General features: G+C 44.6%; 1 protein-coding gene across 9 annotated transcripts in view; it reads left to right on the forward strand.

Annotated features, from left to right (window-relative positions):
- LOC147433375 (uncharacterized) overlaps positions 1-26,259 on the forward strand; it is a 201,699-nt gene that overhangs the window by 52,499 nt on the left and 122,941 nt on the right. For 8 of the 9 annotated variants that reach the window (XM_086492965.1, XM_086492964.1, XM_086492963.1 and 5 more), the window contains one exon: positions 2,570-2,690. In XM_086492965.1, the coding sequence (XP_086349091.1) occupies positions 2,570-2,690 (121 nt within the window). Of the gene's footprint in view, positions 1-2,569; positions 2,691-26,259 lie in introns of those variants that run through there. The other variant, XM_086492962.1, reaches the window with a different exon arrangement.

Raw genomic sequence — 26,259 nt, forward strand, 5'->3', positions numbered from 1 at the left:
GAACATAGAGACGGAGTGACAACCCGTTCATCAAACACATGCAAACAATGAGATCGAATCTTTCTCTTATAATCTAGAGCAATCAATTGTGGCAAAACACAACGGAAATGCCCACGCTTGGTGCTCATACTTTCATGTGCTCGTTCGGAAACTGTGTCATGCCAAGGAAGAGACATGGAACGTGACTTCCTTACATGCATACTTTTCAGAAATCCGCATACATTCGTGCTCATCCATGAGAGAAACGTGCTCAACACACAATACGTCATGCCAAGGAAAAGGGATCACATAACGATGCTAATAAATTAAAATATAGGAAACGATCACGAATGAAACACTCGAACAATATGTGCGTATCAATCATGCGAACACATAATACTTCCTGTGAGGGTTCTTTGGACCTAGGCTCGAGAGCCAAGATCGATCCTTCGTGATCGATCGAATTTGCAACGAGGTTAGCATCCACTAACACATCATCCTGGTGAACAATCACATCTTCTTCATGCAACTCATCATGCTTGTGAGAAATCACATCTTGATCATGCAAATCATCATGCTTGTGAGTGTCATTCAAATCATCATGCTCATCATTATCATGCTTATCATTGTCAATCAAATCATCATCATGCTTCTCATAATTATCCAAAACATCATGCTTATCATCATGCAAATCATTGTCATTCAAATCCTGTGTGGTATGCTTTGGAGAAGAAGAGACTGAGAGAGTCTCCTTTTCCCGAATCTCTTGCATCTGTGCCTGAGCTTGAGAAAAGAGTCGCAAGAACTCTTCCTTGCTTGCTTTGATCTCGCGATCAAATTTTGCTTGTCTTGCTTTGTTCTCTGCTTGTCTTTCTGCTTCGTCTTCTGCGTGTATGCGCTCCATTTCTGCTTTTCTTTTTTTGCATTCACGATCAAAGTTGGCTTGTCGTTCTTTGGCTTGGACGTCTGCACCTGTAGAGGGGGCGGCAAGAAAGGCTGTCCCTCTCTCGCCTAGCGACTCGTGGCAAAGGCGCTGCCAAGAGATCTCCTAGCAGCCGGAGAAGGCCCTGCCCCCTGGGACGACTGTGGAATTAAAGCGGGAGGGGGGGGAGAAGGAGTAGGGGGGAGCGGTGGAGAAGAGGGGCGAGGGGGAGCGGTAGAGGTAGAGGGGCGGGAGGAAGAGGCGGCGGGAGCAGGAGGCGGGGGGGAGGATGAGGAAGACGGGGGGAACTTTGAAGGGGGAGGGGTTGTCGAGGGTGAAGCTGGGGTGGGGGCTGGAGCAGGGACCTCATCCTGCTCAAGAGGACCAAACCGGTTCCCCGTGGGAACCCACTGCTGCTGAGTAGGCGCGTGAGGACCACTTTGAGTGCCAGGCTGTCGCTGTGGCCCCTAGTGTCGTTGACCACAGACCTACTGCCATCCCTCCTCCGCTGGAGCCCCAGGCTCAGAGAGTGGCTCTGCATGTGTGCAGTTACCGAGGTCTCACCTTACTTTTGAAGGGGAAGGACAAGATCTGGTTTTTTCGTTGACGGATCTTGGCTATTGACGGTGCACATTAAATATGTTTCTAGCTACTATACATGCTCTTGAGTCTCACCTCCACAAGCTGATTTTTGCTACTTTAGTTGGGGTCACCTTGTGGATGATTTGAAAGGCTAGATGCTTTCAGGTTATTGGTGGTCAGCGTGCCACTTCCGTAGATACACATTGGTATCTAGATTGAGCTATTTCACACTCTTCACACTTAGTGGGATTCTTCAATTGGTTGCTCTAGGTCAGCGGAAGAGCGCCACCATACTCTTTTCAGACAAAAGGCATGCACCACTACGTTCCTTACCTTGTCCCAGCACCATTTTACTTGGCATTGTTCTCTACCACCATGGTTCATTCTCTACAACTCGTACATACCACCTTGAGCTTTGAGTCCTTGTACACATGTTTTGATCTGTTCGTCTCCTTGAGGATAGGTTGACCTGAGCATTGTCAAGGACCCACAGTACTTAGAAATATAGACTTATCGACGGAGATAAAGAGAGTTGGGGAGGGGGGGGGAAGGGAAGCAGGTTTGGGAGACCACACAAAAAGTAAGGGGCAAGCATAGGGTGGAAGGGGGAGTGGAAGCACAGAGGGAGGGGGGCTAGCGGGCAGCAAAGGGGGGACTCAGGGGGTAGGGCGCAAATTGCAATGCAGCAACAATAGCTACACCGCGTTATGATGACGTAGAAGTCTTTTTTTTTCACTAACAATCGTTTCATGGACTTATTTTTTGACGTTGAGAATTTTGTAAACATTAAGTAGCTTTTTGCCTTGTCTCTGTTGTGTACAGTTTAGAGAGTTGCACCTTTATTATTGCAGGCAGCTCTCTATGGATCTTTGCCCCTAGATGTGTGCCCTCGAGGAGTCTGATTGCGTTCTTCGTTCCCTTTTGTCTGTTTTGTCTAGTGTAGTTGCATGTGTGTGGTCTGTTCCGCATGCTTATCTCTGCTTGCACATCTGTGTCTAATGTGTGGGTATGAGCCTTGTTGAGATGTGTGTATGTACTCAGGAGAAGCATGAACTATTATGAGGATCCCTTTTTTCATGATTGCAGCTCAGTGGGGATGCATGTTTGGCACTCTTGAAGGTAGCGCAGAGCAAGTTGGTGTGAGAAGAAGGAGAGAACACCAAGTCTATACTAAAGATACAGACTCAATCACCTCATTTATACAAAGGTTAGAAGCTATTCAGAGTTTAATACTTCAATGAGTCTTACGTTTGTATTGTTCTATGAGTTTGAACTGCAGGAATTATGTTTTTGTACTGTTTTGTCCTTTTCACGAGTGACTGTTAAAATTGAATTCCTGCGAGTTTCATTCACGTAAGCTTCTCTTACATATTTTGCCTATTTTTTGTCCAAGTCATTGCTAAGTATCTAACGTTTTGTGTTTATTTACATACTTGCTTTGCAACAAATAAGATGAATTGAGTTAGTGTTGCTTCATATCCTCTTTGTTTGAGTATCTTGCTGTTGTGTTTTGTGCAAGTTTTTAAGTGCCTTGTAGTTTTTAAGTTCAGAATTTTCTATATATGTAAAATCTCTTCCTTCTAATGTGCATATAAGTGATTACATACAAAGGAATGCGTAGAATTGTGTGACAAACTACAACAGACCAAAAGGCATTTTTCACTAGCAGTATGTCATGTGTATCCCAATCTAGTTGATACTTATCTTTAGATGAGGCACATTTTATGTGCAATATAACTTCACAAGTATGATATGATAGAAAGACCCTAATTTTCTTTTTTTTTTTGCAGCTGAGATTGTTTTGGAGCTCCCTTATCATAATTGCACTTTGACACCCCTCCTAGGGGAAAATGGGCCTGCTCAATATGTTGGCATAGTTAGAGTTCCCAAATTTTGCCTTGAACTCCCTCTATAGGCTTTTAGATTGTTTTGGAGCCCCTTGGTTTTTTTTTTGTACCAAAGTGTCCCCAAAATTACTTACCTTTTGAACACCTTGGATGTGAATTTTGAGTTGATTTGGGGTTTGGAATCCTCCTCTGTTGCTTAGATCGTTTTGGAGCCCCTTGGTCTTTCGTGTTTCACTGCTTTGAGATGTGTTTGGGAGGAAAGTGATGTGCTTGGCATGGTTTTTTTTACTCTTCATTCGGCAAAGATAATTTTGGAGCCCCTGGTGGCAAGATTTTGCACTCGGTGACTTTTTTGCTACAATTTGGTCTTTCTAGAACTTCATCTGGACTTCTCTCATCAAAAAGCTCTAGAATTTTGTGTTATTTCTAAAAAGCTTTAATTTCTCCACAAAAGTTATGTATAAAAGCTCCCTTTTTTATATTCCTCATCCTCACCTACCTTGGGCAATTTACCTATTCAAGATGGATACACTTAGAGAACTTCACAGGTGTGGAAATAGATGCACACTCAGTATTCATATCTCTCACATAAGTAAGCACTTTTCAAGGATTTTAAAGAGATTATTTAGTCAAACAAGCCTTGGGGCTCAATTTATACTTTGCTTTGCTTCTATGAGTAAATGCAGTTGGAGTCTTCACCAAAACGTTGCTTACCGTTTAAAGGAGAATTAAGTCCATGGAGGAGCTCACCAACTCATGATGCGGTTTCATGGTGAGTCTATTGGCTTGTTGAATGTCTATGCTTCCAAACAGTCCAATGCGACACGGAAGTGTTGGACTCAAATAGTGGATGGCTTACTTGCAGTTCAATATTGTTGTGGTGGGGGAGACCTCAACTTGCTCTGGGACCCTTTTGACAGGATTGGCGGTAACTATAACCGGCTTGGCACTGACAAGATGGTACTTTCATAGCAACACACGAACAAAATTGGAAAACTTTGACACTTCTAAGAGTTGCGATACAAAGCAGTGGAATTCCGCTTCCAAATGCATTGGCCCAAAGTTTGGCGCCCTTTACGGTACTTCTTATATTAGCAATCACAGAGTACACCTATGGGGGAGTTGCTTTGCAACTTTGCAACCATGCAAAAATAACCCCTAGGCTCACTTATAAAGGCCCTTGGCCCAAAGCACTGGCTACAAAAAGCTAGCACTAGGTCCAAAAGAAATTGTTTAATTAAACTGGCACCTCAAAAACAATTTCACTTTGTCCTCCCTTGGAAGGAGGATTATCTTGAGGACACAATGCCAACTCACAATCCAAGTCAGTCAAAGGTATGGTGAGATTAGCGCATCTATACGGCCTTTTAGCGACAAATTTGGTTATGCATTTTAGAGTATTAGGATAAGCGTTGGATATGCTATTTCATGTGGATGATTGCGCATGTAGGATCGCTTGTTGCCACTTGGGCTGAGATTTATGGTCATGATCCGACTTGCCAGAGATGTACTTTGCAATGAGTCCTTGAGGCACAATTTTTAAATTTGTCCGTATGCTTAGCCCGTGTGCTGATCAGAGTGGGAGTTCATGATGGTTTTGTGACGTGGGGGTAGCTACATTGCTTTTGCAATTTCTGGGGTCTCACATCTTTTCTAAGGGCTCTTCAAGTTTCCAACTCACCCGTTCTTCATGCTTACTTCATGGGAATATAGACCAAGCACTCTACAGATGATTCGAGATATAGGTATCAGTTGGAGAGGGATGATGTCTTTACTACAATCTGTAGTATCACTCTCTACACCATGTGGAAGGCTCGTTGTGTTCACATTTTGGGCATATTGTCTTTCCCTACATCTACCACTTTGACAACTGTTTGGAGTGAGTTGCTGCATACTCTTGGTAGCTAGTGGAATACTTCAACGGGCTCCTCCATGGCACTTTTTTCTTGGAACATGGGCGAGATCTTGAGTCCTTCTTAGTACGACAGGTACTGGCTACTGATGGGTCTATGTTGACGACGAGGTACTGTTGGGGTCTATGTCAACGACGACGATGACAACGATGTCCACGATGATGATGGTGTCGACGACGACGACGATGTCAAGGCTGAAAGCTGGAAACGCTGATCTGATCTGAATCTGAAAACACTGATCTGATCCAGTGTGACATTAAACGTTTCGTGGTTTTGGTCGTTTCGGGGTTTTGAGGTTTTGAAACGTTTCGTTTCATAGCATCAAAAACATGAAATAGGTTTCATAAACGACATTAAATTATATATTAATAAAATATGATAAATATGTATACAATGTAGCACACATGACTCTAGACTTTAATGTCCACAAGAGAGAGAGAGAGAGAGAGAGAGAGAGAGAGAGAGAGAGAGAGAGAGAGAGAGAGAGAGAGAGAGACATGCTCACTGCTTAGTGCTCGTTACTTAGAAGGGACTTCAAGCAAGCACGATCAAAGAGATGCTCAGTATTGATGAAAGTTAAAACACAGCCACTGGTTTCATGAATCGTAACTGATGCATCATTGATTCATTTAGCAAAGTACTTCTATTGAACAAAGTTCAAACTTAATTCAATGTCACAAACCATAAGTTTTAGGGACCACAATTATGTGTTAACTACAACGTTGGGTTTCTGGAAAAAAAGCCCCAATTTTAAACGTTTCATAAAAAATGCATGTCTGTTTCATGCGTTTCGGCAAAACTTTTCATAGGTTTTGGAATTTCGGGGTTTCATCTGCATGAAACGCGTTTTTATGTCACACTGATCTGATCTGAATCGGAAAACGTTGGTCGAATCTGAATCTGAAACGGTGTTCTGATTTGAATTTGAAACGTTGAACTGATCTGCGGCTGAATCTGGAAACGGTGATCTGATCTGAATATGAAAACACTGATCTGATTTGAATCGAAAAACGTTGGTCTAATCTGAATCTGAAACATTGATCTGATTTGAAACTGAAACGTTGAACTCATCTGCGGCTGAATCAAAAAACGTTGGTCTGATATGAAATGCTGGCTATCCCAGCTGAAACCGCTGATCTTGTCGTGAGAAAACGCTAGGGCTCCTAAGGTGCTGCATGCTGCTTCTTCTGCTTCTACTGAGCGCCCCATGATTTCTTTTATAGTTTCTTTAGCCATTTGCCCTACCTACATTCCAACAAGCAGTCATTTGTTAATAAATGACCTATAAGAGATGGTTTGCGCGGTAAAATGCCTGCATGATGAAATGTTGTCCTGTGCAAGAGAGGGTATGCAACTATGATCAGCCGGGACATGCACGTCTTACTAGAGGCTCACAAAAGTTCCAAGCTTAGTCCTAAGCTATTGGATCATACTAGACTGTGGCAGAACATGTCTACGTAGCGCAACTGAAGTGCGCATGTGACATCCCCCCGTGTTGAAGGTGAGGCACAACTGTCGAACTTCTATCTGTGTATTCTTGTTGTACTTCTGATGCTGACTTCTGATGCATGCGGATGCATAACCAATGAAAATTCCTCCAAACGGGTGGATACTGCGGATGTAGATCTGGTGCGATGTAAACACCTATCATACGAGTTGCTAGGTAGCCTTACTACTACTGTAGAATACCTGCCTTTGTACTGACTCTGCCTTGCAAGCAAATATGACCACTTGAATGGTCTTGTCGTGAAAATATTGTGGGTGAAGCTAAAAGATAAGGGTGCTCGTAGGTATTTCCAAGGGTTTCTTGTCGACGGAAGTGGATGCACGCTACATGCGAATGCGAATGCAGAAGAGGGTAAGGGATCCTGTTTCCAACTCCTTTCATACCCGCATAAGAGGCTAGTAGGTCTTGGTACTCAAGATCTAGGTTCTCGTGTATCCGATGTGGATCTTCCTTCAAAGACATGGCAATGAAGATTGGATCTGGTAAGTCCATGGTCGGGACTCAAAGACTCTCGGAGCAAAAAACATTGGGAGAGGTTTTTCGGGTTCTTGGTTCTGCTTGGGTTCTTGAGGTTCTTCCCTCGAGTTCGCGAAGCCGAAGCACTCACAGCGCTCTGATACTAATGTTAGGTGCAATGCACATAGAGCTCTGATACCAATGTTAGGTGCAACGGAAGTGTTTATGGATCTAGCTTGGATCTAATACTCCACACAAACACAAGGGACACTTTACTTCACTTGAAAGATTGAATTGAACTAAAAGAAAGAGAGAGATAAGAGAGAGAAAAGAGACGACACAGGGATGTCGGGTCCCAACCCTCAAGGGCCCCCTTGCTCTGTTGCCAGAGCAAGTACTTTCTTTATTCTTGCACAAATGCTCATACAATGATTGGATGTTGAGTTACTAATGCTAATGGGTACTGATGCTATTGATGTTGGGTACTAGCTACTGATGGGTCTACGTTGACGACGATGAGGTCGACGACGAGGTACTGCTAGGGTCTATGTCGACGACGGCGACGACGATGAGGATTGACGACGACGACGACGATGTCAAGGCTGAAAGCTGAAAATGCTGATTTGGTTTGAATCTAGAAACGCTGATCTAATCTGAATCTGAAAACGTTGACCTGATCAGAGACTGAATCAAAAAACGCTGGTCTGATCTGAATTTGAAACGCTGATCTGATTTGAATCTGAAATGTTGAATTGATCTGAGGATGAATCAGAAAACGTTGTTCTGATCTGAAATGTTGGCGATGCTAGCTGAAAACGCTGATCTTGTCTTGAGAAAACGCTAGGGCTTCTAAGGTGCTGCGTGGCTGCCTCCTTGTGTCCCTACTTCTTCTGCCTCTACTGAGCACCCCATGCTTTCTTTTATAGTTCTCTTAGCCATTTGCCCTACCTACATTCCAATAAGCATAAATGAAAAGTCACTTATTAATAAATGACCTATAAGAGGTGGTTCATGTAGTAAAATGCTTGCATGATGAAATGTTCTCTTGTGCAAGAGATGGTATGCAACTATGACCGGCCTGAACATGCACGTCCTGCTAGAGGCTCACAAAAGTGCCAGGCTCAGTCCTAAGCTATTGGATCATACTAGATTGTGGCAAAACATGTCCAGGTAGTGCAAGTGAAGTTGCACGTGACAACAAGAAACAACGAAAGGACCGTACATTTTATTAAAAAAGAAAGTACTTTTACAAAGCCAATTAGTATGATTTTCTTGACGACAAGGACAAAAAGGCCAAGGAATTGAAAGAGGGAGGACAAACAGTAAAGTTTGCGTACTTTTCAGGGTTTCGAGATGCTTCCAAGGCTTTAGCTTTTATCCAACAGTTTGATATAGCATTTTTTGGGGGCCGCTATACCAAGCACTCCGAGACTAGATGGGCCGCATCCTTTGTGAAAGGCAATGCACGGACATGGTGGTCCACTCTTTTGTTACGAAAAGAAGCACTGACAAAGTGGTTGAATTTAAGAAACTCTTTATTTCTTCATAGCTCTCTCAAGAATACGAATAAGACGTGATTAATGACTGGAATCATATTTGGATGGTCAAGGTCGAAACTTTGGATACTTATTGTGAAAGATTTTGGGATACCTTTCTACCTGCTTCATCCTCTAAGAAGATCAATTTTAAGGAGGTGATTGAGAGATTTTGCTGTGGACTTCCTAAAGAAATTCGAGACTACTGTCTTCAGAAGAAGTTAGAGTCCATACAACATTTGATGGGACATTCTAAGCGGAGATTCACTATGCATTCGAGTAACTTGACTTACCCACAATGAACCTTCAACAAGTCAGAGCAAAAACAGACGACAGAGAGATACATGATCCCGACTGACAGAAGAACAGAGAGATGAATATTTCAAAGCAAGAAAATGTTTTGAATGTGGAGAACAAGGACATATCTCTGCACGGTGCCCCAAAAAGGCACAAGAATAAAAATGATTGACAAATTGAAAATAGAACGGGGTGAGGAGATACTTGTTTCAGAACAGATATTAGATAAAAAATTGTGGATGAACTTAGCATTATTTTGCTTTATGAATAAAATAGGACTTTTGAAGATGATTTTTTGATTTAAGTATGAAACTAATGTTTTATGGAAGAACCTGCTATTTGTGAACTAATAACAGGATTAAGAATGGGATGATGATGATTTTGGAGCAGGGACAACTCCCGAATGAACCAGATATCGAATTATGAATTTTGAATCATCAATGATTCAATGGAACTATCATGTGCACATCAAGAGTTCCTGTGGGATGAGATGGCCACACAACTTAAACTAACGATTGGACAACTCTGTTCAGTATGAACTTAGTGATGGATTGGGATCCTTGGAAATGATTACTAGCACATGACAATGCTTGAGTGCAGATGGAATGATCACTCGCACACGACAATGCTTGAGTGCAAAAATCTATGCACATGATTGCAATATGGGATTAGTCAATTTGACATCAGTGAGATCTAGGATAGGTCTAGATGTGATTGCTAAATATGTTGCCAGGAATCATGCTCCTAGATTAGAATAGAATCCATGGACGTGATTGCGATATGGGATTAGTCAAATTGACATCATTGAGGTCCGGTGTGGATCTAGATGCGATTGCTAAATACGTCGCAAGGAATCACAGTCCTATATTCAATGTGATGTGATTTGAATGTGATTGTCGTCTTTGTACAAGTGCTGGATTTGTGTCGTCTAGTGCGTCGCTACTGAGAGTTAGTGTCTATTGAACTGGTCTATGGCTTATGTCTGATTTTGTAGGCGTAATCGAGGGCGATTACAATTCCTTCAAGAGGGGGGTATGTCACAAAATAATGACATGACATGACCACCAGCAGGCAGAGATGACGCGGCAAATTTACGACAGATGATGACGTGGCCGTAATCGTACGGATGTTGACTGTACGGACTGTCCACATATCAGGCTGACCGGTTGCTGATGTGGCAGTACGGACCTCCGCATAATGCGCTGCCAGGTTGCTGACATGGTAGATTGTAAGGAATTCCGCAAATTGCGTTGATGCTTTTTGGGGCTAGCTTTTTGGACCAGATGCTTTTGGGACTCCTTGCATTTGAGTTTAACTGCTTTTTGGGGCGTTGCTTTTGGCTTTGGGGCCTCACTCTTCAGAGCATCTGGACGCATAGGTTGAGAGCAGAGGACCCCTTCGGGAGTTGTACTATGCTCAAGGGTTAATATAATAAAGAAATACCGAAAGGGGTGCCAGGTTTTGGGGCCAATACCTTTGGGCACGGAACTACGCTGGGCCATGTCGATCAGATTGAACTGTGATTTTAAAGTTGTGAAGTATTGTAAGTGATTTTCTTGTGTGTCGTGTCAGATTCTTTGCTTGGGGTGCCCAAGGATGTGACAATATTTCTTTAGTCAATTGAAATAGATGATACAAACACTTTATCAAACTCTCACAAAGCTGTCCAAACTTGGCAAGGGCTGAAATTGCAGGTTTTTGACCTAATTTCGGCAACATAGCAACGCCAAAACCCTTGTAGGTAAAAAATGCACGTCTAGGATGAATTGCCTCGCAATTTAGAACCTTTTTGGTGAGCTGTGTAACAGAGTTTCAGCGTGCTGTAATTCCCTGTTTTGTCATTGCGAGGTGTCCAAAGCCTAGTCTAAGCATCTTGCGGCCTTCTCGAGGCCCCCCTCGTATTCTCTTGCAGATTAGGTGCGAAAGCCTAAACCTGCGTTATGCATTTTCAGCCCTTAGCCTTGCAGATACAAGCACCTACAGCAAGATCCCATCAGCATCTCAACATCTAGGACCATTGTATCAACATTTGTGCAATCTAAAGCAAGTACCTCTCTAGTGATAGAGAGGGGGGCCCTTGGAGGGGGGTTCGGGACACCATATGATGTTAGTCTCTCTCTCTCTCTCTCTCTCTCTCTCTCTCTCTCTCTCTAATCTTTGCACATCTCGTGAAGTAGAAGTAACTTTGAGTACGCACCGAGCATTCATCCTGAGCATTCGCCATCAATCACGTCTGCTGCTCATTACATTGGTATCAAAGCTCTTTGATTGTGTTTGGTATCATCGCTCAAGAAAAGAATCTCTCTAAGATTTGTTTCCTCAAAGAATCTTCGGGTCCTTGTCCTAGAATTATCAGCCACTCTCACACGCATCGGGCACGCTCCCGTCCTCATCGTTTTGTCCGAAGGGCCATTAAGCCATAAAGAACCAGAGGGATTTTTTTTGTGTGCTTGAGATTGTACGTAACCCAAGACCACTTGGGCGTGTTGATCTCTCTAATCTGTGTGTTTGAAGAGTGACAGGTAACCTCGTAAAGAAGGGGCTTGTCTAGCCTCCCCTCGTTCCTCTTTCAACTCATTGACAACGGACCTTGCAAATTGTGGTAAAAAGAACCTAAGTACCCTAGTACTCAGTGCATGGTCATTACCAAAAGCGGGATAGATACTTGCATGAAGGTGATGAAAGTGGAATTGGAGAAGAAGAGACCAATGGGACGATTTCCAGATCTCCCTTGTCCCCATCTTCGCCACATATTGCACCAAATTCTATGGAGGCTTTGATAAAGTCTATGTTGGAGATGATGCCACAATAGGGTACTCAGCGGGTTGCAGTTGAAAGGAAAAGAATGGCTCTGACACATGAAGCCCAACGTATAGCGGGTGAAGAAAAGAGGGCAGCTATGGAGCTAGAGTGTGAGGCGCTGCGAGACAAACGTATGCAACACTTGGTCTTGCAAGTGCTATCCTCGAAGAGCGACCCATTCAAGGAGGCCGGTAAGTCATCTTGTTGCCCAGATAGAGACGACGACTCCAACAATACAATCAGTGAAAAGTTTGATTTTTAGTACGTATGGTTGTAAGATGGATGCTTTTGTGATATATTCTTGGTTGCATCAATTTAAAGCTTCCTTTGCGACTAACAAGAAAAAACAGTAACAAGAAAGTTTTGACTGCTACCATCTATCTGTCAGGTGATGCCATTATTTGCTATCAGGTCTGGCAAGAGGCACAAATTGCCAAACATCTTGAGCGTGCCACGGATTGCGTACCCCTATCTTTCAGTTTGGTCCACTTTCAAGACAAACTTAAAGCTCGTTTTATGCCACTGTAGTACCTTGATCAGTTGAAAGAGGATTGGAGAGGCCTTAAGCAAAATGGAACTCCCATTATGTCTTTTTCTAACCGGGTGTTCAATTGCGTAAGTCGGATGAGGATTACAAAGAGGCTTTCCTCTTTGGTTTGGATGAGTACATCAAATACGATGTCCAAGTTTTTGACCGGAAGGACCACAATGACGTCATCAGAATCGCACAGGAAATGAAGCACACAAAGGTGTAAGGTGCAGCGGAAGTGAATGTTGAACTTTGCTCAAGATAAACTTTGCTCAAGATAATACTCCGAACTGTGTTCAAGGGTTCCTTTTACTTACGGAAGGGAGAGCCTTCCGTTCCTTTAGTGAGAGAGTGCAAATGATCACAAAACAAAATGGAAAAACACTGTGAATGAAGGTGCTGAGACTGAGAGATAGAGAGAGAAGAATATGACACCAGAATGTTGTCAAACCCTTCTGCAAGGGCCCCACTCTCTATGGCGAGAGAGGTCTATGCTTTTAATTGCACAATCCTCATACAATGGTCTTGCTGATGATGTCGACGACGATGATGGCGACGACGAGACGGGTTGAAAATTGAAAACGCTAAGGGCTGAAATCTGCAAATCTTATATCTGCTGAATTTTGACTCTATGTCGGTGACGACGGTGATGAGGACAACGCGACGACGATGCGCTGAAAATGCAGATGCTGAAATCTGCGAATAGCGGGCTGAATCTACAAACACTGGCTGATCTGACCGTGCGGCGAGGATTTGCTGCGGGAAGGTGAGATCTGCGAGGTTTGGGGTTTGCGGTGCGGAAATTAACTGTTGAAAACTGAAAATGCTATTGCAATCATGGGTTCTGTCGCCGGGAATCTGCAAACGCTAGAGGTAGTACGCAATTGCAAAAACGTTGGGTTGATCTGTTGTTTGATGCAAAAACTCTAGGGAGTCTTTTGTGATCTGTTGTCGCCAGGCATCATCTGCAACTGCAAAATGCTGGGTTGGTCTGCAAATGCTGAAAACGCTGGCTGGTATTCGGTGGCTGAAAACGCTAGGTTGCCTGCCAGGGGATCTTGTTGAGAAGGTGCACTGTCGAACACTTGGTCCCTGCTGCCTCTCTGCCAGAAAGTGCTAGCGCTAGCTTTCTTATATATTAGCTTGCCAAAGTTGCCCTACCCAGTTTCCCAACAAAGTCACTTAAAATAATAAGTGAAAAATGACTAAAATAGGGAAAATGGGTTCTATGCACTATAAAATGCTCCTGATGGGTATCGATTGTAATCTGATGATTATGCTGTGTGCAACCATAGAAAATGAAACTACTTTAAGTGTCTGGACATGCGCGGTCTGCGAACAGACTGACAAATGTGCCATAACACTTCCTAAGCTGACCTGAACCCTAGTCATGAAGTAGCTTGTCCACATGTACAGAGGGTTAGATGTGCAGGTGACATCCGCTCCATTTTAAAGTGAGGTATTGGTACCAAACTGTAGGGCGTCGAGGGAGATCGCCAACAGCGTTTGGATGAATCCTGGGAAGGACTCTTCGCCGGCCCACTCTGATGTGTCGGTCGTGCGATACTTGAACTTCATAAGGGTCTGTAATGCTTGCTTCTTTGGGCCGTGCGGAAAGCGACTCAAAGTCATCTATAGCTCGTCAAAGCTACAACTTCGGCTATAGTCGTGGATCTATCTTCTTGAAGAATCTTCGAGGAGGAAAATTCCTGAAACCACTATAAACACAAAAACATGAACATACCCATTCCATGTAAAGTGACTGGAAAAATTCTAGTCTTCTTTAAAGATTGTGCATGCAATGTAGATGAACAAAGAGACGAAGTGTCAAACCGTTTATCAAACACACGCAAACAATGGAATCGAAACTTGTCTTTCTGATCTAAATCTATCAACTGTGGCAAATCACAATGGAAATGGTGATGCTTGATGCTCAATCCTTCTTGTGCTCTTACATATACTGTGCTGCCAAAAAAGAGACATGGAATGTGAATTCCTTGAATGTAAACATTTCATTATTTCATGAGTAATTCGCATACATCCGTGCTCATTCATGAGTGGATCGTGTTCATCGTACAATATGGCATGCCTATGAAAAGGGATGACATAAGGATGGTGACGAAAATAAAGGAAACCACCACGAATGAAACACTCGAACAATGCGTACTGACTAATCATGCGTACACAAAATACTTCCTGTGGGGGTTCTTGGGACCTCGACTCGAGAGCCAAGATCAGTTCTTCGTGATTGATCGAATCTGCAATGAGGTTAGCTTCACTAGACAAAGTATCAACTAAACCATCATCCTTGTGAACAATCACATCTTTATCCTGCAAATCATCATGCTTGTGAATAATCACATCATTATCATGCAAATGATATGTGTCGTGCTTTGGAGAAGACAAGACTGAGAAAGTCTCCTTCTCTTGATTCTTTTCAATCTTCGCCTGCACATTAGAAATGAGAGATGAAGAATGAACAACTTGCTCTCCACAAATGGCAATGGGAGAGTCACTCTTGGCATTGAGAGTGAAAGTATTAGCTGCCCAATCAATGAGAGGGTTATGCTCACGAAATTATCGAATGCCTAAAAGCATATCACATCTTGAAAGAGGAGAGACTTCAAATTTTCTGTGGAAGGACGCTTGCTGAACAATGAATAAAATATTAAGGCACTCTTGCGTGATGAGAGAGTCCATAACGGGAGTGAAGCTCGACACCTCGAAATCGGATGTCTTACTGACCTCCAAGCGGGCTCTTTCGACAAGAGAGTCACTAATCACATCATGCATACTGCCTGGGTCAAACAATATGACAAAACATTGACCCTTCACATAACCATAACACTTAATGAGAGACTCATCAATGGGAGGATCATGAGAAACTTGGGTCACACTCGTGTTCTCATTTATTGCATTGACAGAAGATGTGGGTTCTGTGGGTTCTTTAGATTCGTCAGATTCAATCTTAGGACATGTTCTTTTTATGTGACCCTTGATGTGACCATGATAACATTGACCTTTCTTAGAATAAATGCTTTGTTCTTTTGACGTGATGTATCCTCCTAAAATTCCTTTTGTTGCTTTTTCATCTGGGGTGAGCTTAGGTTTAGTAATTGTGTTAGCTTTACCATTAGATTCATTTGGAGAGTTTCTTTCTGAGAGACTAGAAAAAGAGTGGTTAGAAGAGTTACCATTCTTACCATTCTGAGGGTTCTGAGAAGTCTGAGTGGTACTTTGAGAAGTCTTGTTCTCCTAAGGCTTTTCCTTATTGTGCTTCATCTCTTGTGTGAGAGCAATCGCTACCGGGTTGTTGAGATTGACGGGATTGAAGACTTCCACATTAAACCTGATATAGTTGTCCAACCCGAAAATGGAAGCCTCTTTGCGCTTTGCATCCGATTTGCGTAATTAACCGCACTAGGTACTGAGGTGGCAAGAACCGCGCCTTGAGCTTGTCTTGGAAGTCGGTCCAACTGAAAGAGAGGGGCATGCCTACCTTGGCTTCCTCTAAGTGCGCGGCCAATTGCTCCTCTTGCCACGCTTGATACCAATTAATGGCATCACCGGCAAGATACATGGCTGCCGTCAAAACTTTGCTATTCCTTGTCTTCTTAGTTGTCGCCAAATAAGCATTAAATTGATGCAACCAAGCATGGATAACGTTAGCATCCATCTTACCGTCATACTTACTGAATGTCAACTTCTCGGTGACGGGGTTGTTTGAGTCCGAATCTTGGCTTGCACCATTGGATGAACCACCAACATCTTTGATTGGCTCGGGTTTCGAGGTGAGTACGTATAGTGCGGATAGTGTGTCGTGCTCTCTGCAGTGGGTGCTCCTCAGTGCAATGTGCGTGACAATCTCACTCGAAACAGACTGAAAACAAAGGAACAATAGATAACAATTGAGCTCACAGAGACACAACAGCAGACGAGAACATATGACTCGACTATCTCAAAGAACCAGTACAAACTCTGGCGGGCCAGCACACTCAGCTCTAGCCCAGGACTCACAAGTACAATGGGGGTGTCGAGGCTCAGAAATGTTAGCCACCTAAGCCAATCTCCAAACTGAGTGGTGGTGGTGACCTGGCCACGATGTCCACTAGACCACCGTCCGTATCCTGCCACGTGTCACTGCCCAGCCCAGAGAGTCCGTCCAGTGTGGACCAGACCAGACCAACTGTACTAATTGTGTGTCTTGTGAAAGTGACACTGTAGCCTGCTACAGGTTGCCCGCCACAAGATGGCTCATCGTCTCGGTGAGAGGAAATACTAAAAAACCGAGAAACCACTAGGTACCGCATCTGTACGTCTTTCTTGAAGGAGGTGCTAGGCCCAACCATGACCTTACATGCCTCAAAAGTGGGGTTAAAAACACTGCATTGCTTGCAAACGCCTTAAGCCTTTGAATAGGCGGAACCCAATATGATTGCATAGTCCAAGAATCCCAAATTGGCAAAAACGAATAAGGCTCCACAACAAAGAGATATGCTCGGTTTGGATCCAGCTATGTATAACCTGGTCCATGATTGCATATGAATTTTGCAACACTTTCTGCAACAACACTCTTCTTGAAAAGAGGGATGACCATAAGCTGAGTAACACCGCAAATAAGGTTGAGCTCCATCCTGATGGCAGAACGAAAAGCATTAACAACGGGATGGCAACCAGGTGAATGCTTGTAAGCCACAAGGAAACAACCAAAAAGGCTCTTAAGCTTGCTCGTTTGCTGCGATCGGATTACAAAAAACTTGCTCTCCCTCTTTGTGTCTCTAGCCATCTCCCGTGAACAAGGAAACAAAGCTAGAGGGCCGCTTGATTATTAAATTGAAGGAGGTCTCCATTTCCTGAGGATAGACAGTGTGAGTGTGTGTGTGTGTGTGAGAGAGAGAGAGAGAGAGAGAGAGAGAGAGAGAGAGAGACGCACAAGCTTGACCCAAATTAAATAGTTGCTGTAGACAAGGTGGGGTGAGGGTTGTTAGGGAATAAAGGCCTAAGTGCCTTGTACTTACTAACTTATAAGTTAAAAGACTTATAAGTGAGGGGGCCCAAGTGTGAATGGCCCCCTAGTCACTTACTCATATATTCAAAGGTGAAGCCCAAATAATATACTAGCGTGGCTTTTTCCTAGATATCAACGAGCTCTCTCTCTCTCACGTTCATCTCTGCGTGAGCTTCTTCTCCACCTCTCTTCTCTTCTCCTTCACTCTCATTGCATAGGACAGCAAGTGGGCTCTCTCTCCTGCTCCCCCACACATGGTATCAGAGCTTTAGGGTTTCCAAGAGATCCATCTTCGCAACACAGATCAGAATTCTGTTTTTGCTCGCTGCGGGAAGGATATTCAACCGTTTTTGATCAACTCTGTCGCGAAGGGATCCTCTCACCGTGTAGAATCGACCTCCGGTGACAGTTTCCCCAAAATTAGGGTTTCAAAAACTGGCGAACAGCAGCCTATTTCTGCTGAAATTGACCAAGTTCGGGGTCAATTTGATGCAATTTCATTAGGGCAAGTCTCACAGGTCAATCTTACAGGTGTTTCCACCAACGAGGTTCTGAAAATTCAGCAAAACAGGTGTTTACAGGTCCGATTTTTGCCCTAAAACAGGGAATTTCAGCAAGCAAATGATGTATACACCTTGTGGAAACCTTTGGTAAGGGTTTGGCAGTGAATGTACGCCGTTTTGGGGTGATTTCGCGTGAAATTTGCTCGCTGTTTTTCTGTAACAGCAAGCTGTTTTTTGCCCGATTGCGCACATTTGGGCGTGTTTAGGTCGGCAAAACAGGGTTTCAGTGTTTGCAATCACTCAGAATGGCTTCTAGCAGTGAAAGTGGCAATTTGTTGCACATTCGCAAGCTTGAAGGTGCCCATAACTTTGCTATATGGAAGAAGCAATGTTATAATGTGATGTTGCAGAAGAAACAAGCGAAACCTATTAAGTTACAGGGTGTGAAACCGGTTGATATGGAGGTTGAAGAATGGGAAGAAGTGGACGAGTTGGCTCGCTCCACGATCATGCTTTCGGTGTCTGACAATTTACTCTTCAATGTAGAGAATGAGCAGACAGCATGGGGCATGTGGAAGCGTTTAGACGAGTTGTATGCACAACAGAGTGCTGCCAGTAAAGTGTATTGGCTTAAGAAGCTTATGGATCTCCGCATGAAGGAGGGCACGCACATGTCAGTGCACCTCAATGAATTCAATTCTATTTTCAGCCAACTGACAGAGCTGAAATTCACGATTGATGAGGAGTTCAAAGCTACTTTTCTGCTATGCACATTGCCCGAGAGTTGGGATGTATTCCGGACAGCTCTTAGTAACTCAAGTGCATCACTTAAGTATGCAGATGTAGAGAGTTCTCTCTTGATGGAAGAGATGAACAGGAAGAACACCACAGGTGGGTCTTCTAATGCATTGCACTTGAAAGGCAGGTCTCAACAGAGGGAGAAATCTGACAGTAAGGACAGGGCATGTAGCAATCTCGTAGGAAAGATGTTGTGTGTCATCATTGTGGAAAGAAAGGGCATTATAAACGGGAATGCTATGAGTGGAAGAAAGAGAAGAACAAGGGTGCTGAAACTGATGCAAAGGACAAGGGAAATGCCAAGAAGAGCACTGTGTTGATTGAGGAAATCAATGTTTCTAGTAGTTGTGACAGTGACAGCAGCACTGATGTACTCAATGCCTCTTCTGTGGATGCACATACCCTTGCTATGGGTTCTGATGTGGACATGCATACTTGGATTCTTGATTCAGGTGCCTCTTTTCATGTAACACCTCATAGGGATTGGTTTACACAGTACTCAGGTGAGGTGCAGGGCACTGTTTATTTGGGAGACAACGATGCAAGTGACAATGTAGGTATTGGCAGTGTCCAGTTTTCCTTTGCTGATGGTATGACTTTTGTTTTGCACAAAGTGCGTCATGTGCCACAACTCAAGAAGAGTTTGATTAGTACAGGGCAGCTAGATGATGCAGGCTATCACATCACTTTTGGTGATAGCAAGTGGAAAATTTGTAAAGGGCCCCGGATTGTAGCCAAGGGTTGTAAATCGGACACTTTGTATCCTTTGCATGTATCTAGTGTGCGTGACCATGTTGTCGCCGTAACCGAGCAGCCAAGTGTTTCTTTGTGGCATGGCCGGTTGGGACACATGAGTAAAAGAGGAATGGAAACTCTGTCTCGTTGTGGTTATTTGCCGTGTTTGAGGTATGCTGATTTTTCTCATTGTGAGCATTGTATTTATGGTAAGCACAGTCAAACACCGCACAAAAGGTTTATTTCTTTGAAGTCTGACAGGTTAGACTTAGTGCATTCCGATATATGTGAAATGCCACAGTTGTCCTTAGGGGGAAAGAAATATTTTGTCTCGTTTATCGATGATGCTACACGTAAGGTGTGGGTGTATCCAATACGTGCTAAGAGCGATGTTTTGGATACTTTCAAGAAGTTTCTTGCGTTTGTTGAGAATCAAACTGACAAGAAGCTTAGGTCTTTGCGCTCAGACAATGGGGGGGAGTATGTATCAAAAGCATTTATTGACTTTTGTGCTACTAAAGGTATTAAAAGAGAGCTCACGGCTCCTTTTAATCCCTCTCAGAATGGAGTTGCAGAGAGGTTGAACCGGACTATCCAAGAGAAAGTTCGGAGTATGCTGTCACATGCTGCATTACCTCATGGTTTTTGGGCAGAAGCTGTGCAAACAGCTATTCACTTGATTAATCGCTCACCTAGCAAGGCTTTGGGTGGAAAGGTGCCTGAGGAGGTGTGGTCTGGCAAGCCACCCTCATATGCACATTTAAGAGTGTTTGGTTGTGAGGCCTATGTTCTCATCCGGAGTGAACTGCGCACCAAACTAGAACCAAAGTCTCATAAATGCATTTTCCTAGGATATGGTGAGGATGGTGAAATGGGGTATAGATTATGGGATCCCGCATTACGGAAAATCATACGCAGCAATGATGTCATCTTCAATGAGAATTGCATGCACAAACAACCCACAAAGGTCGAGGAAGTGCGCCGGGTTGTTTTTCGTGAAGATGTTACATATGGACAGCCAAGAAGGCCCAATGTTCAGCAGCCTTTACATGCTGAAAATGGTGCTGAAAATCAGCCATTAGCTGCTGAAAATCAGCCCCAACAAGTTGCCATTGATGCACCACAGGTATAGGAACAGGTTGATGCTCCTAGACCGCCCGTTGTTGCGATGCAACCGGCTGAACAGTCTGCTGTTTTTGATGGTTTACAGGCTGAAAATCCACCTGTTATGGATCATTGGGTGCGTAGGTCTACTCGGGTGACAAGGCCCCCCGATAGATATGAACCGTCTTTGGACTATGTCATGCTTACTGATTGTGGTGAGCCGTCTTGCTATAAAGAGGCTATGCAACGGGAAGACAGTAAGAAATGGTTCAAAGCAATGGTTTCGGAAATGCAGTCTTTGGAGAAAAACCATACATGGGACTTGATTGATTTGCCTAAAGGGCATAAGGCTCTGCCATGTAAATGGGTTTACAAGACCAAGGTCACATCTGATGCTTCTTCTAAGTACAAAGCACGTTTGGTTGCTAAAGGGTACAAGCAAAAGCATGGTGTGGACTTTGATGAGATTTTTTCTCCTGTTGTAAAGCTTGCCACATTACGCCTTGTTTTAGGCTTGGTTGCTTCTGAAGATATGGAGTTAAAGCAAATGGATGTCAAAACAGCGTTTTTGCATGGCGATTTGCTTGAGATGATCTATATGATGCAGCCAGAAGGTTTTGTGTCAAAGGGGCAAGAGAAGAAAGTATGTAGACTCTTGAAGAGCTTGTATGGTTTGAAACAGTCTCCCCGTGCATGGTATCACAAGTTTGATACGTTCATGAGGTCTCAAGGATACAAAAGAAGTAATTCTGATCACTGTTTGTATATCAAAACGGCAAGTGATGGATCTCTTCTATTGCTGATTTTGTATGTTGATGACATGCTTATTGCGGGTAAAAATGTCACGGAGTTGGATGCATTACAGCAAAGCTTAAAGAATCGCTTTGACATGAAGGATCTTGGTAATGCTAATCATATTTTAGGCATGCGTATCTCTCGAGATAGACTCAACAGGCGTCTGTATCTATCTCAACGAGATTATGTTAATAAGGTGCTACATCGTTTTCATATGGATGGGGAAAGGCACTTGGTACTCGGGAATGCACTTGGTAACTGACGGCAATGATATGGCACAAACTACAATGAGATGCGGAGCTATTGGGATGTGGTCAAGATTCCTTGCATAGCCGTTGGCATTTGATGTATGCTATGGTTGCTACAACGTCCGGACATTGCATTTGCGGTGGGAGTGGTAAGCAGGTACATGAGCAATCCTGGCAAAAAGCATTGGGAAGCAGTGAAGTGTATCTTGAGATACTTGAAAGGCACTAAAGACTTGTGCATTTGTTTTGGGAAGAGTGAGACATCTGTGCATGGCTTTACAGATGCAGATTTTGCTGGACATCCAGATTGCAGGAAGTCTACCTCTGGATATGTGTTTACATTCACAGGAGGTGCAGTTTCTTGGATTTTCTAGACTGCAAAAATGTGTTGCTTTGTCTACCACTGAGGCTGAGTATGTGGCTGCCACTGAGGCATGCAAAGAAGCTTTGTGGCTCATGCGTTTGGTAGAAGAGCTTGGCATTAAGTCACCGTTCTGTGCTACACTGTGATAGTCAGAGTGCTATTATGCTTGCAAGGAATCCTGTTTTTCATGCCAAGACAAAGCACATAGAGGTGAAGTATCATTTTATCAGGAGTGTGCTTGATGACAAGAGCATTACACTTGTCAAGGTGCACACAGATGACAACCCTGCAGATCTTTTGACCAAGAGTCTTCCAGCAGAGCGGTTTGCATATTGCCGACAGATGATGGGTGTTGGATGAGTAAGTGCATGATCAGCTGATGTATTATAGTTAGTTGATTCTTTGATCTCCCAAGGTACATTGCCTTTAGGTGGGAGGTTGTTAGGGAATAAAGGCCTAAGTGCCTTGTACTTACTAACTTATAAGTTAAAAGACTTATAAGTGAGGGGGCCCAAGTGTGAATGGCCCCCTAATCACTTACTCATATATTCAAAGGTGAAGCCCAAATAATATACTAGCGTGGCTTTTTCCTAGATATCAACGAGCTCTCTCTCTCTCACGTTCATCTCTGCGTGAGCTTCTTCTCCACCTCTCTTCTCTTCTCCTTCACTCTCATTGCATAGGACAGCAAGTGGGCTCTCTCTCCTGCTCCCCCACAAGGGTGAGGGGAGTGGGCGAATTGGCACTAGATAGGGACAAGGGGTGAGTAGGCAGGGGCGAGAGGGTGCGAGGGGGTGGGTAGGGGCAAGGGGAAAAGGGTAGGGCGAGAGCAAGGGAGGGGGTGGGGCAAGAGGGTGTGAGGATGGTTAGGGGCGAGAGCAAATTGAGGGGGTGGGTAGGGCGAGTTGGGAGTGGCGGGGGGGGGGCGAGTTGGGAGGGACGAATTGGGGAGGGGGAAAGGGGACAAGTTGGGATTAAGGGGGTGAGGGGTGAGGGGTGAGTAGGAAGACTAAGGGCGAGGGGAAAAGGGTAGGGGCGAGGGCTGTTGGGGAGAGTGTAGGGGCGAGGAGGGATAGGTAGGGGGCGAGAGCTGTTGAGGGGGACTAGGGGCGAGGGCGAGTGGGTAGGGGGCGAGGGCTGGTTAGGAGGACGAGGAGAGAGTGCAGGGGCAAGGAGGGTGGTGAGTAGGGGGGAAGGGGGACGAGGGGGGGAGGGGGAGGGGAACGAATTGGGGAGGGGGAGGGGCGAGTTGAGAGGGGGTAGGGACGAGTTGGGAGAGAGGGGGGAGAGGCAAGTTGGAAAGGGGGGCGAGAGGTGAGTAGGGGGGAATGGGTGTGAGGGAAAGAGACTGGGGGGCGTGGGGAGGGTAGGGGCGGTATAGGGCCGAGAGGGTGTGAGAGGGTGGTAGATAGAAAATATACATCTTCAATGCCAAGAAAAGCCGGATGAATTCGAGTTTCACTGTAGATGAATTCCATGGTCCACTGGCTGAAAGAGGAGATGCTACAGAGAGCAGCAATCATGACCAAGACAACTATCATGAGCAGGGAATTCATCAAACACGACGGGCTTTGTGAAGGGAGCTATGTTCTGGTCGGAGAAGCAGACACCAATGGGGCTGATGTGTGAGGGTGGGTGAACTCCTGTCGAGGAGAATTCTTATCGTTTCTATGATCCTCCATAGGCTCATGAAATTCAAAGACCTCCACCAAGGGTGCATCCGGAGTACCTTCTATGACCGTCAACCTTTGAGCTGGCTCATGTGGCTCATTGGGTTTAGTTACTGTGGAAACATTGGAAGAGGGTGTACCTTTAGGCAAAGAGTGAATAGAGACTCCATAACAGGGCATAGATTTGGTAGCATCCAACCACTCCAATAGATCCTCGTTTGACCCGTCAGGTGGAGTAGGCTGTTCCAATTCAAGGTTGGTGCTAGGGACAAAGAACTATGTTGTACGACGGAATCCACGTCTCCTTCTAGGCGAATGGGTTGCACTTGGGAGCTAGGAGTATGTATCCACATGGCATCGTTTCCCCAATCTTGAAGTGCTTTAGTGTGTCGCAACCATGGTCTAGCGATGAGCAAGGGAAATCCGCCCTCCACTTGTGGAAGACGAATCACAACAAATGTCACGTGACACATCCCAACCCTATGTGTCCGTGGACAAGCTACACCACAGCAGGGTTCAGTCAGTCCAGTCAGTTTAGATTAGCAGTGATCTGACACTTTTGTCAGTCTATTCGTAGACCGTGCATGCCCAGTCACTTAGGATAGATGCATATCCTCTGGTTGCACACCGCATAAGCATAAGCATTTCCATCAGATTCCATCAGAGTCAATTTGGGGATTTTTCAAGTGACTTTATCCCATTTTCCCTATTTTTGACATTTTTCACTTATTTATTAAGTGACTTTTGTTGGGTAGTCAGTAGGGCAAATTGGGTAAGTTAATATATAAGCAAACCCAAGTTAGCATAATTTGGTAGATAAGCAAAGAGCACAACAGGCTTCCCCAAACAGCACGTGCTCCCTCCCTCTCTCAGCAAGACCCCCCCAAGTCACCCCCTTGGTGAGCCACCCCCAGCAGATACCATCGCCACCCTCACCCCATCCTTGGCGTTTCCTCCCACAGCAAAGCATCGCCATCAAGTCCCATTTGCCTGGCGTTTTTCCCCTCTACCACAGGCTGCCATGCATCGTTTTTGACTCAGCAACCTCAGCAAATTACTAACGCTAGGATGCTGCCCATTCAGCGTTTTTCAGCATTGGGATAAACTTGCAACTGCAGTGTTTTTTCAGCATTGAATAGACCTGCAAGACCAGCGTTTTCAGCCAACGATAATGACCTGAAAACGCACTTAGAAAGTGCAGATCTTCAGTGTTTTCATCTTCAGCATGAACCCCGACAAAGCCGTTCATTTTCAGCCATAAGGACAGCACTAAACAGTCATTATTCAGCCACCGAAACAGCCATGAAATTCAGCGATTCGAAGATCCCAGATTGCAGCCATCAAGTCGTCGTCGTCATCACCGTCGTCGTCATCGGCATAGTCCCATTGCATCAGTCCATTGCATACGCATTGTACACCTTTGTGCAATCAAAGTAGACCACTCTCGCCGACGAGAGTGGGGCCTTCGGAGGAGGGTTTTACAACCTCTCGGGTGTCGTATCTCTTCTCTCTCCTTCTCTCAGTCTCATTCACTTGCACGCACAATATCCACTCACTTTGTTCGTGATCATAGCACTCTCCCTAAAGACGGAAGGCTCTCTCCTTCCCTAAGAACTAAAAGGAACCTTGAGCAAATATAGATCACTAATCTTGAGAAAAAACAACATTCATTCCGCTGCTCCTTACATTGGTATCAGAGCTTTGGAAGTGTTCTGTACTACTCAAGGGAAGAAGCACAAGATTTTTTTTTTTTGCTTGTTGCGGTCGCACGAACCCAAGTTTACTTGGGCGTGTCGATTCCTAATCGTGTTTTGTTGAAGAGTGACAGGGATCCCAAGAAAGAAGGGCTTGTCCAGCCTCCCCTTGTGTCTCTTTTCACTCATTGAGAGCGGACCGTGCACTTAGCGGCCGGCCAATCGACGTGAGGTGGGAAAAAACAACCTTGGTGTAAGTGGAACGCCGCCAAGGGGTGCGTCCGCAGAAAAGGGTAGAACTCGGGTGAAGAGAAGATCCTTCTCCAACGCGATTTGCAAGCGAAAGAAAACCTCAAGAACCTCAAGAAAACCTCAAATTCCCTCAAGAAACTCAAGACCCCAAGAACCCAAGAACCAAGACCCTCAAGAACCCAAGTTCCTCGTGAACTTAAGAACCCAAGATCATAGTGCATGGTCGTTACCGGAAGCGGAATGGATACTTCGCATACAGGTGATGAGCATGAGAGAGGCGACGAAGACTCTTCCCCACCCAGAGATGATTTCTTCAACCCTCCACCTTCGCCATCTACGCCACCAAGTGCACCAAACTCTATGGAGGCAATGGTCAAGCAGATGATGGCCATGATGGATAGACAAGAAGCAAATCGCCTTGGTCAGGAACGTGAGCGCCTTGCTGAGGAACGTGAGCGCGATGAAAGAAACGCAAAACTTGCCGCAAAACAAGAAGACAATCGCCTTGCTTTAGAACGCGAGCGCAATGAACGCAAAGAACGGAAGCAAAGAACGGAAGCAACATAGAAAGGCGGACGAGGCGGCAAGACACGCGACCTTGGAGGCCAATCGTGTCGCTCATAGATTGGCCTTGGAGATCGAGCGTGAAGCTCAACGCGAGCTACGTACTCAAGAATTGCTTCGACAAGCACTAGCCTCGAAAACCGAACCACCCAAAG

This window comes from Adiantum capillus-veneris, chromosome 20 (assembly GCF_014529385.1).
Source record: "Adiantum capillus-veneris isolate H3 chromosome 20, ASM1452938v2, whole genome shotgun sequence".
NCBI lineage: Eukaryota > Viridiplantae > Streptophyta > Polypodiopsida > Polypodiales > Pteridaceae > Adiantum > Adiantum capillus-veneris.